Here is a 13,636-nt window from a genome sequence, read left to right as displayed (position 1 = left end):
GTTGCTGGGTGTATAGGGGGTATAGAGAGGACTCGGGATCACATAGGAATGCAGGGTCGCAAATGCCGCAGTTGCGAGCTTTGATGCAAAGAAGCAGAGAAAAAGAACAGACACAGCAACACATTAATCGGACAGAAAACATTTTATTGAAAGGTTGTACTGTAACAGGTGCCAGAAAAGGTTAGTGCAGTGTGGCAATACCATTTTTTTTCTATGACGATGTTGTGGTGGCCCCTGCACTTTTTCCTGTCCTGTCCTGTAACAGGTGTTCGAAATTACAACCAGAAGTAGTCTGGAAGGCCTTATGGCGACGCTATATGGAATTCCTTACGTTCTGCAAGATTCCTGGCATGTCACGTATTCTCCCGGCAGCTACAGATATTCGAGCGACGAGGTCTTCAACTGAAGGAACGACGTCTCATACACCTAACTCTTCATGTAATTCCAGAAGAAGTCCATGCATGATATGTCCGGTTATGTGGCAGACCAATGAACTGGACCACCACGACTTACCCACCGCTGTCCAAAGGTTACATCGATATGTCGGAGGATGTGAGTCGTGTAATGTAGAGGAGCCTCGTCATGCTGGTATCACATGGAGAGGCACAGTGACAGAAGAACATGTACTGTGCGTCAAGAAGTTCGGGCAGGACTTGTTGCAAGAAGATCAGGTATGTCCTACCATCCAAAGGATTGAGTTAAAGGTATGATCCAATGAGGTAGTCTCCAAGAATGCCGGCCCAAACATTGACTGAGAAATGCTCTTGAGCTGCACCTGGTTGAGTACGGTAAGGTTTCTCCAAAGCCCACACATGGGCATTACGTTGATTGAAGGCTCTCTCACGTGTAAAGCATGCTTCATCCGTGAATAATCCGGACGCAGTAAATGCGCTGTTGCGGATGCAGCAAACCTCCCCCGGAGTGGATAATCCTCACGCTCTAATAATTGGACGCGATGAAGATGGTATGCCCTTATTCGGTGTGCTGTGATTGTTGGGTTATAACTCGAGTACTCGTGGTTGGTTGAATATTCTTGTTCAAGCTTCGTGCTCTTTATTTACTGATGGCTAAGAGAATGCATTTCGGGACACTGGGCATTTCAATGTAGTCTAAACATGGACAAATTTCTTCTACCTCCCCTTCATTTTAGTTCGTAAATAAGTTTATCCTTGAATAATGTTCCTAAATTCATCCGGTAATGTCACTACAATTCGTTTGTGAGAGCTTTTGCTCTCGTTTGAAAAATAAGTATTATTGACCAAAGAGGTTAGAATATCTAACCTCCTTCTTATTGCCTGCGAAAAATAAAGAACCATTTTGGCAACACTATCAAAAAGTCAACTGTCAAATAAATCAATCAGCTGTTATTTTCAATTGAATGGCGCATTTTTGAAGCTTAAAGCACTGAAGTTTAATAAAGTCATTGCTTTTAAATGAGATTTTTAAAATAATGCTGTTGCTGAAAAATTAAATTTGATGATTTGACATATCTTAATAATAGATTCTGGAGACCAAAAGATTCTGAATTATGCATCACAAAATGAGTGTAGAATTGCAAGATCTCTTTGACAGAAAAAGGTACATATACGTTCTGGTTTCTTTCGTATAAAATATACAATATTACAGTATAATCAAATGAGCTGCAGTGTGTTCAACGTATTGTCAATAAGAAGTGTTTTATAATTGTAATTAATCAAAACATGCTTTTAGTCGGTAAATAAATTATAAAATTTTCTTTAATTGAAATTAATTTTTCCAGTTAATAAATATGTTTATTTAGGCTATTCTGATCACGTAACAAAACCAGAAAACTTAGACATTTATTTATTTCTTTCCTCTTTAAACGGTATTATTAAACACAAACATGATTATTCTGACAGTTATTTACAATTTATGCAAGAAATCTGTTGACAATGTTTTGTAACAAAGTTTGTCAATTATGTTTTCAGCTTCTTTTATTTCCATGATTTTCATATTTAAAAATGACCTAATAGTAATATAGCTTTGATTTCAGTACAACTGCTATTGCATTTTAGTCAATTGGATTCTGTTAATTGTAGCATAAGTATTTTATGTAAATGTGATATTATAGAATGATTTTTAAACTGATATTTTTCAAATTAACGTAGCTAATTTTTATAGTCTTTCAAATTAGTATCAACCATTTCTACAGTAATAGTTTTAAGCCCATTTAATGAAGTATTGCACTGTGAATTAAATATACAGATGATACCCAAATTACGCAGCTGTTATGCCAACATTCCAAGCAAAAAATTTAACTGCTAATAGTGTGCTGTTAAGCAGAAGTCTTACCTGTTGTAGAAATTATTGATTAGCTTGTATTTTGAATGTTGTGTGTATTATATCTTGCACTAAAGTAATCTAGAAGAGAGAAAAATTTCACCAGACATGTCATTTGAGCTGTATGTAATGTTATCAGTAGGAGTTGGCGGTATCAGTAGACTATTTGTAAATTTATTGCAAATAATGTGACATGTTTTGCAGTGAATTTGATACAGTTATGAGTTTTCTCATAGGGGCCCTCCTCAAATCACTGTTGTTAATTCCATGCAGGGCTGGTGCAGCCAGACTGGAGGATAAAGCTATTAGAATTTAGGAAGAAACCATTAGAAGTTGTAAAGATTGCTTTGGGCAGCAAAAAAACAAAGCACTGACACTTGGTTTCCCCATACCCCCAGTGCTCTGATTCCATGTTGAGTTTACAAGTTGTGTGCTAGCATCTTATAAAATTTTTAAACAGATTTATTTTATGGTATTAAATGATATGTTTTGTAAGGTGTATGTTAATTTTATAACAGTTATTTCTAATTTTGAAACCTTTTCCTTTCAATTCTTGTTTCCCACTTACAACTTCCTACCAGAATGAATTTTTAGTATCAGGTTGAATGGAAATGAGTAAGAAGTAGTATTTAAAGGAAGTTCAACTTACTTCCAAAGAGAGTGCTTAGGAGTCCTTAGTGGTGCATGTTTTTCTTCTGGCTACTTCATTTTTGAATCTGTTGCACTCTGCTGTATTGTACATGCCTGTTGATAATCGCTGGCTAGTTTAAATTAAGGGTCAACTACATTAGATATTGTGTGCCTAAGATTTAAATGGCTTCATTTACCTCTTAGTAAATTACCTAGTGACATTTAAGGATTCAGAAACCAGAGCTCATATCAACTCTATGGAAGGTATGTGAGGTGTAATAAAAAGGGGGCTGATCTTTGGAATATGGTAACTGGTAGTTTGGCGACATTTTGGAGGCGATAAAGGTTACTACCTAGGACTTTGGTAATAATGTGAGAAGTACTTAGTTCCAATTACGCATTATTTTGTGTGAGGGAAATGAGAGATCATGAGATATGTCATGTGACATTAATGGACGAATTACAGTTCTTTAATCGGAAAAGGGGGGGAATTTGGAAAACTGTAGTACTATATTATTTTGTATTAAGCTTCATTGTGTGTTGTGTGAAATAGTGGAAGTGTGCGTGCCACGTAAAGAAGGTTCTGAAGATTAGGTAAGTTAGTATTTTTAATCATTTGAGGATATTATTTTTATGCATTGTTATAAATGTAAGGAGTAAATAAATTAATATGATATTATTGGAAAATTGTTATTAGCAATGATTTAGTTTAAAGTAATTAGGATTGTAATCTAATTTTTATTAATTTAATGTATGTGCTTATTTATATTTTAAGTAGTGATTTTTAATTTAATTATATTTTAATTTAATGATCGTGATTTTGTGAGTTATATGTTTGTAGTATTTTGGAATACGTTGAGTATTTTCATGCATTTTCGTGAAATTTTTCTAATTTATGAGAAAAAAGCAGTGTACATGGATATAGTGAAGAGTGTGCGCAATGCCATTTTTGTGCAATTCTGGGATTTTTTTTTAAGTAAAAATAAGTCGACGTGTACATGGTTTAGTGATATTTTAATTAAATGATAGTTATTTTGTGAATTTTATGTTTGTAGGAATTTGGTATACGTTTCAGTTAAACTAAATGTGCATGGAAGTAATTTAAATATTTGACAAAGTATTTGTAACCATTTGTAATGTTTGCGGTATGAATTCGTTGGTGACATTTATAATATAATAGATAATTTAGAGGTAAAAGTTTTTGGGGTTGATCTTTACGTTATGGTTACTTGGCGTTTTTTTGGCGAAAATTTGGCGACAACTCTCCTAGAGCAACCCTCTATTTTTTTCCCCGCCGCCATTTTGTCTTCACGAAGTAAAGACATGTTTCTTTTCTTTTTATCTACTGAACACTTCTTCCAACAATCTACTAGCCGAATTACACTTATGCTAGAAATTTTATCTAACAAGACTGCTTAATCATGACAAATATTCACTGCAAAATTGGGAAAAAGTGCACAATACCATACTCCTTACGCGTTTTTCAAAATAACACATACACATAAACCATGTACACGCCGACTTATTTTTACTTAAAAAAACATCCCAGAATTGCACAAAAATGGCATTGCGCACACTCTTCACTATATCCATGTACACTGCTTTTTTCTCATAAATATAAAAATTTCACGAAAATACATGACAATTTTCTCAATCTTTAAACCCGGTAAAAAGAACATATATGAAATTACCTGATCACGAAAAAGTATTTACCCTTTCCAAATATGAACATTTCCACATATAAAATAAATAAAATATCCAAAAACTTTCACCTCTAAATCATCTATTACATTATACACGTCACCAACGAATTCATACCACAACCATTACATTAATTTCAGTTTAGTGTCAGATATTTAAATTATTTCCATGCACGTTTACTTCAACTAAGACGTATACCAAATTCCTACAAACATAAAATTCACAAAATAACTATCATTTAATTAAAATATAATTAAATTCAAAAACGCTACTTAAAATATAAATGAGCACATACATTAAATTAATACATACATAAATACCCATTTCGAATTCACTTTAGTTACGGCCATGGGATCCAAAAATTCACGAACACTGTTTCACACAACACAGAATAAAGCCAAACACAAAATTTCCAGATTTTTTCCCGATTTCCCCCCTTTTCTGATTAAAGAACCATAATTTGCCCATTAATATCACATGACATATCCCATGATCTCTCATTTCCCTCACACAAAATAATGCGTAATTGGAACTAAGTACTTCTCACATTATTACCAAAGTCCTAGGTAGTAACCTTTATCGCCTCCAAAATGTCGCCAAACTACCAGTTATCATATTGTAAAGATCAAAAGTTTTTGGATATTTTATTTATTTTATACGTGGAAATTTTCATCTTTGGAAAGGGTATATACTTTTTGAAATCAGGTAATTTCATATATGTTCTTTTTACCAGATTTAAAGATTCACAAAATTTTCATGCATTTTCGTGAAATTTTTCTAATTTATGAGAAAAAAGCAGTGTACATGGATATAGTGAAAAATAAGTCGACATGTAAATGGTTTATGTGTATGTGCTATTCTGAAAAACGCGCAAGGAGTTTGCGATTGTGCACTTTTTCCCAATTTTGCAGTTAATATTTGTCATGATTAAGCAGTTTTGTTACATAAAATTTCTAGCATAAGTGTAATTTGGCTAGTAGATTGTTGGAAAAAGTGTTCAGTAAATAAAAAGAAAAGAAACATGTTTTTACTTCGTGAAGACAAAATGGCGGCGAAAAAAAAAATAGAGGGTTGCTGTAGCAGAGTTGGTCGCCAAATTTTCGCCAAAAAATCACCAAGTTACCATAATCCAAAGATCAACCCCAAAAACTTTTACCTCTAAATCATATATTATATTATAAAAGTCACCAATGAATTCATACCGCAAGCATTACAAATACGTAGTGTCAAATATTTAAATTATTTCCATGCACGTTTACTTCAACTAAAACGTATACCAAATTCCTACAAACATAAAATTCACAAAATAACTATCATTTAATTAAAATATCACTAAACCATGTACACGTCGACTTATTTTTACTTAAAAAAAAATCCCAGAATTGCACAAAAATGGCATTGCACACACTCTTCACCATATCCATGTACACTGCTTTTTTCTCATAAATTAGAAAAATTTCACGAAAATGCATGACAATTTTCTGAATCTTTAAACCCGTTAAAAAGAACATATATGAAATTACCTAATAACGAAAAAGTATATACCCTTTCCAAATATGAACATTTCCACATATAAAATAACTAAAATATCAAAAACTTTTACCTCTAAATTATCTATTATATTATAAACGTCACCAACGAATTCATACCACAAACATTACAAATACTTAGTGTCAAATATTTAAATTATTTCCATTCACGTTTACTTCAACTAAAACGTATACCAAATTCCTACAAACATAAAATTCACAAAATAACTATCATTTAATTAAAATATCACTAAACCATGTACACGTCGACTTATTTTTACTTAAAAAAAAATCCCAGAATTGCACAAAAATGGCATTGCGCACACTCTTCACTATATCCATGTACACTGCTTTTTTCTCATAAATATAAAAATTTCACGAAAATACATGACAATTTTCTCAATCTTTAAACCCGGTCAAAAGAACATATATGAAATTACCTGATCGCGAAAAAGTATTTACCCTTTCCAAATATGAACATTTCCACATATAAAATAAATAAAATATCCAAAAACTTTCACCTCTAAATCATCTATTACATTATACACGTCACCAACGAATTCATACCACAACCATTACATTAATTTCAGTTTAGTGTCAGATATTTAAATTATTTCCATGCACGTTTACTTCAACTAAAACGTATACCAAATTCCTACAAACATAAAATTCACAAAATAACTATCATTTAATTAAAATATAATTAAATTCAAAAACACTACTTAAAATATAAATGAGCACATACATTAAATTAATACATACATAAATACCCATTTCGAATTCACTTTAGTTACGGCCATGGGATCCAAAAATTCACGAACACTGTTTCAAACAACACAGAATAAAGCCAAACACAAAATTTCCAGATTTTTTCCCGATTTCCCCCCTTTTCTGATTAAAGAACCGTAATTTGTCCATTAATATCACATGACATATCCCATGATCTCTCATTTCCCTCACACAAAATAATGCGTAATTGGAACTAAGTACTTCTCACATTATTACCAAAGTCCTAGGTAGTAACCTTTATCGCCTCCAAAATGTCGCCAAACTACCAGTTACCATATTGTAAAGATCAAAAGTTTTTGGATATTTTATTTATTTTATACGTGGAAATTTTCATCTTTGGAAAGGGTATATACTTTTTGAAATCAGGTAATTTCATATATGTTCTTTTTACCAGATTTAAAGATTCACAAAATTTTCATGCATTTTCGTGAAATTTTTCTAATTTATGAGAAAAAAGCAGTGTACATGGATATAGTGAAAAATAAGTCGACATGTAAATGGTTTATGTGTATGTGCTATTCTGAAAAACGTGCAAGGAGTTTGCGATTGTGCACTTTTTCCCAATTTTGCAGTTAATATTTGTCATGATTAAGCAGTTTTGTTACATAAAATTTCTAGCATAAGTGTAATTTGGCTAGTAGATTGTTGGAAAAAGTGTTCAGTAAATAAAAAGAAAAGAAACATGTTTTTACTTCGTGAAGACAAAATGGCGGCGAAAAAAAAAAATAGAGGGTTGCTGTAGCAGAGTTGGTCGCCAAATTTTCGCCAAAAAATCACCAAGTTACCATAATCCAAAGATCAACCCCAAAAACTTTTACCTCTAAATCATCTATTATATTATAAACGTCACCAATGAATTCATACCGCAAGCATTACAAATACTTAGTGTCAAATATTTAAATTATTTCCATGCACGTTTACTTCAACTAAAACATATACCAAATTCCTACAAACATAAAATTCACAAAATAACTATCATTTAATTAAAATATCACTAAACCATGTACACGTCGACTTATTTTTACTTAAAAAAAAATCCCAGAATTGCACAAAAATGGCATTGCACACACTCTTCACCATATCCATGTACACTGCTTTTTTCTCATAAATTAGAAAAATTTCACGAAAATGCATGACAATTTTCTGAATCTTTAAACCCGTTAAAAAGAACATATATGAAATTACCTAATAACGAAAAAGTATATACCCTTTCCAAATATGAACATTTCCACATATAAAATAACTAAAATATCAAAAACTTTTACCTCTAAATTATCTATTATATTATAAACGTCACCAACGAATTCATACCACAAACATTACAAATACTTAGTGTCAAATATTTAAATTATTTCCATTCACGTTTACTTCAACTAAAACGTATACCAAATTCCTACAAACATAAAATTCACAAAATAACTATCATTTAATTAAAATATCACTAAACCATGTACACGTCGACTTATTTTTACTTAAAAAAAAATCCCAGAATTCCACAAAAATAGCATTGCACACACTCTTCACCATATCCATGTACACTGCTTTTTTCTCATAAATTAGAAAAATTTCACGAAAATGCATGACAATTTTCTGAATCTTTAAACCCGTTAAAAAGAACATATATGAAATTACCTAATAACGAAAAAGTATATACCCTTTCCAAATATGAACATTTCCACATATAAAATAACTAAAATATCCAAAAACTTTTACCTCTAAATTATCTATTATATTATAAACGTCACCAACGAATTCATACCACAAACATTACAAATACTTAGTGTCAAATATTTAAATTATTTCCATTCACGTTTACTTCAACTAAAACGTATACCAAATTCCTACAAACATAAAATTCACAAAATAACTATCATTTAATTAAAATATCACTAAACCATGTACACGTCGACTTATTTTTACTTAATAAAACATCCCAGAATTGCACAAAAATGGCATTGCGCACACTCTTCACTATATCCATGTACACAGCTTTTTTCTCATAAATTAGAAAAATTTCACGAAAATGCATGACAATTTTCTGAATCTTTAAACCCGGTAAAAAGAACATATATGAAATTACCTGATCGCGAAAACGTATATACCCTTTACAAATATGAACATTTCCACATATAAAATAAATAAAATATCCAAAAACTTTTACCACTAAATCATCTATTATATTATAAACGTCACCAAATAATTCATACCGCAAGCATTATAAATACTTAGTGTCAAATATTTAAATTATTTCCATGCACGTTTACTTCAACTAAAACGTATACCAAATTCCTACAAACATAAAATTCACAAAATAACTATCATTTAATTAAAATATAATTAAATTCAAAAACGCTACTTAAAATATAAATAAGCACATACATTAAATTAATAAAAATTAGCTTACAATCCTAATTACTTTAAACTAAATCATTGCTAATAACAATTTTCCCAATAATACCAAATTACTTTACTTCCACCTTACATTTAGAACAATGCATAAAAATAATATCCTCAAATAATTAAAAATACTAACTGACCTAATCTTCTTCAGAATCTTGCTTACATGGTGGATACACTTTTATTATGGATTCAATAAAATTATTGAACGATTTTTTCTGCGAATTTTTCCTCCACACTTCCTCCGCTAAATAAAAAGCAAAATTCTCTTTATCACAATACCTTGGACATTCACTTTAGACAGCGCCATACAATCCCAAAATTATTCAACCCTACTTCACACAACACACAATGAAGCTTAATACAAAATAATATACAGCCACAGATATTTTTCCAAATTCCCCCCTTTTCCGATTAAAGAACCGTAATTCATCCATTAATATCGCATGACATATCCCATGATCGCTGATTTCCCTCACACAAAATAATGCGGAATCGGAACTGAGTACTGCTCACATTATTACCAAAGTCCCAGGTAGTAACCTTTATCGCCTCCAAAATGTCGCCAAACTACCAGTTACCACATTCTAAAGATCAGCCACAAGTAGTTTGTTTTGTAAGATCCGTCTCTGCTATTCCACATAAACTAAATCAGATCCTACAATGAACCTGGCAAATTCTTGCACAGGAGTGAATAAATTACCAGCACAGAAGAAGGGTGAAAATAACCCTTTATTTATTTCAAATAATTAACAGAAAGGCACAATCTTTGTGCTTTACAATGGCACCATCAACTTGTGGTGGAACTGAAATGTAGAATATAATTCAATTCAAAATCTAAAATAAAATAGTGCTGGATTAGCACATTAAGTTGTGCCTAACAGGTTGACTCAACAAAAACCTAACAGACATGACAATAATCTGAAATGACCAAGAGGCTTACTATCATAACAGCAAGATACTTGTAGGAATGAAACGTGCGCTGGCTAGCGAAAAAAACCTGTGAATAAACTCGAGATTCACCCATTTAAATACTCACTTCACTTCACTTTAAATTTACATCCTGACAAGAAAATGTGAGGGGGGAAGTTATATCAAACCTAAAAATAAATTTGTAATGCAAAGTAAGGGAAAACTTACAGTTTTATGTTCATAACCTAAAATCAAATACTGAACAGCTAAATAAAAGGTAGACCACATTCCTCACTAAAACTACAAAATCCTTCAAGGGGAGAATTCTCACCAGTTAAGAACCACTGATCTGTATGCTTTGAATAATATGACACATATAAAATATTGGTACTATTCTGTTTTGAGGACCGTAAAAAATCGCCAAACTATTGTTGATGCCAGTGCTGCCAAAATAATTGTGGCAACCCTAAGAAGAAAGAAACCGCAAGAAAGGAAGTGTAATAGTAAATAACTATTTAAGATTGATGTTTTAAATTAGATGAAATGTTAATTTCATATAATATTTTTTTATTATTATAATTTATATAAAAAAGGCTAAACATAACTGAATGGAAGCATAAGAGTAAATAACTATTTCAGATCATTATTATAATTTATATAAAAAAAGGCTAAACATAACTTAGTGGATGCCTGCATCGCTATTTCGCTACCAAGTTATCCCTAAAGCATAATTTCATCTCGTTGGTTCAAACATAATTTTCTATAATGAAAAATGCCTTTTCTTTGAAAAAATTCTATTGCAGACTTTTCGTCATGGACAATTCCTTAATTGTTAAATCCATAGGATATCAAAAAAGGATTTAAAATATAAAAAAAGGATTTAAAAATTAAACTAGTATTTCAATGGCGTCTTAAGAAAATATAGAACTATCTAAACTTACGCAATCTGAAATCAGCGCGTATGCTAGATTTGGCGCGCTGTTTAAATGAGCGCGTTTGCTAGATTTGGTGCTTTTGCGCATCCATTTTTGCTGCAATTTTTTTACGGTCCTTAAAACGGAATAGTACCAAAATATTTTTACCTGACTGAATAAATAGATGAAGAATGAGAAAGGATCATATAATAAAAAAGAAATTTGTATAAATTAGAATATTATAAAATATAATTCATATAGTTTTTTAGCAGAAGGTACGAAAATGTAAAATTTGTTTGTATTTCCTTTTAACTTTTTTACCATAAAAAAATCTAAGTAATTAGTGATTGTTATACACATTATGATTGTAACTAAAATATTAAAGTACAGTCATTAAAAAGTCCACATATATATTAACATTAATAACATTCTTATTACAAGAAAACTATAAGAATCCAACTGCAATCCCCTAGTTACAATGTTCTGTTGCCATGGCTGTAATATTAATTAAATACAGGGTAAAAATATATTTACGGGTACCCCTTGGTGATTTTTGGTAGTACATGGGTACCGCGTTTGTGCAATTCTTTGATTTGTTATTTTGGCTTGTATAGCGCCGATTGCAAAAATCGCTGCTACACAAGTCAAAATAGTGCACTCTCTGGACTTTTTCCATGTACATATCAGACTATATTCACTTAAAAAGTCAACGGAGCAGCCAACAAAAAATATACTATTATCTCAATAAACTACATTTTAAATGAAAGAATGAAATAACATAAAAAAGGAAATTCATCTTTGCACTACACAAAGGAAATATCTACTTAACTTATTTACAGATAAACATGTCTTCAGTCAAACAAAATTCTTTAACAGCATCCAAAAACATCCTAAAATTATCTGAACTAGAATCTGTGCATTGGCGTCACCACATAAATTCACAAAATAAGAATAAAAAATACCTCCGTAGCACCGTTATCGTCTGACATTTGACCATACTCATTTCCTTCCTACAAACAGGACACTCAATAATGGCTAGTAAGTAAACCTTCATTTACACACCAGTCAAGTAATGCTCTTTTCCCCTTTCTTTCCAAATCATACAGAAACTTCAACATAATCTTACTACTTTCAGCCATTTTGCCGTCTAAACCACAAAAAAAGCAATATGCTTCGTAACCAACACGCACTACAAGCCCTTACAAATTTACAGCAATCGTGCAGCCGATTACATCATAATAGGGTTTCCATAACATTCAACTACTCAGGCTACTATAAATGAAACAACTTGGCGATAAATGAAACAACAACTTCGCAATAATACAAGGGGTATCCTTCTCTCTACTCTAACTAAATACAGTAAACAAATATATAACAATACCAATTAAAGTTGTGCTAGGACCACTATATATATGTCAAAATAATGGGACATAAAATTTTACTGCAGTATACACCAAGTTCTTACTGCTAATTTCTGCAATACTTTTTTTTGAAGTGTATATCTTGTTCATAGATAAATTCCTTTTAATAGTGATTTTTTTAATTAAATGATAAAAAATATATATAAATTGTATTATTGTTATTTCAGAGTGCCATCTTGGTTTTTTTGCATTCCACTGTTTTTTTACTTCCCACTTGGCCTTTGTCTTGTAGCAGTTCGTTTTTCAATTGGAATTAATGCTTTTCTTCTTGCTGTGATATTTACAAAATTACCAGTACTGCGTCGGTAAGTTCCTTCACTTTATTTTCGTATATGATAGCTAAGCAAAGAATGCTAATACATTTGTATCTGAAACTGTATGAAGTATCCTATATAAAATATAGTCCATTTATTAGACTTGTGCATGTGTAAAAGGAGAAATGTACGTATACTATAAATACAAAAGTGGGAATAAATACAGTTACAGAAACTATTAAAATAACCACCATGTGTTTTTATGTAGATTTCCACTTTTTGTACAAGGTGATTCTTTTAGAACTGACCTATTTCATTGGGCTGTAGTTTTGTTAAAAAGTATCCAATTTTAATGCGGTTTGTGGCAAAAAAGTCAAGAAGGAGGAAAATTTAGTGGTTCAACCCATTTTTGGACGTGCAACACTTGAAAAAAAAAAAAAAAAAAAAGAAGAAGAAGAAGAAATAACGAAAACCAGAAAATGCTATATAATAAGAGATGGCTTGCACCGATAAAATTTTGTTAGAAACTCTGATTGCCATGTGGCATACCAAATGTGGCTAGTAAAGGTGTATAATCACTTACCTTACAGTAGGTGTTGAAAATGACCACTCTTCTAGTATGGGCATGGCCAAACTCACTCCTCCATGTTGGCTGCAACACTTCACAATGTGTCGGCAGTGATGTTTGCAATTTCTGTAGAAATGCTGGCTTTTAAGTTGTTCAGTGTCTGTGGTTTATCGTGATAGACATGACTCTTCAGAAAACCCTATAAGTCAAAATCTGGGGG

The 13,636-nt window shown here is 31.5% G+C and overlaps 1 protein-coding gene across 1 annotated transcript in view; it reads left to right on the top strand.

Annotated features, from left to right (window-relative positions):
- Nucleotides 1-1,022: 1,022 nt before the first annotated feature.
- LOC118198940 (lipid droplet-regulating VLDL assembly factor AUP1 homolog) overlaps nucleotides 1,023-13,636 on the top strand; it is a 48,107-nt gene continuing 35,493 nt past the window's right edge. Inside the window, exons 1-2 of the mRNA XM_085819586.1 lie at nucleotides 1,023-1,578; nucleotides 12,762-12,899. Coding sequence (XP_085675712.1) covers nucleotides 1,529-1,578; nucleotides 12,762-12,899 — 188 coding nt within the window. The 5' untranslated portion in view covers nucleotides 1,023-1,528. The remainder of the gene's footprint in view (nucleotides 1,579-12,761; nucleotides 12,900-13,636) is intronic.

This window comes from Stegodyphus dumicola, chromosome 6, assembly GCF_044657685.1.
Source record: "Stegodyphus dumicola isolate Sdum_Otavi_A_Nest chromosome 6, ASM4465768v1".
Classification (NCBI taxonomy): domain Eukaryota; kingdom Metazoa; phylum Arthropoda; class Arachnida; order Araneae; family Eresidae; genus Stegodyphus; species Stegodyphus dumicola.
This window is presented reverse-complemented; position numbering and strand designations above follow the sequence as displayed.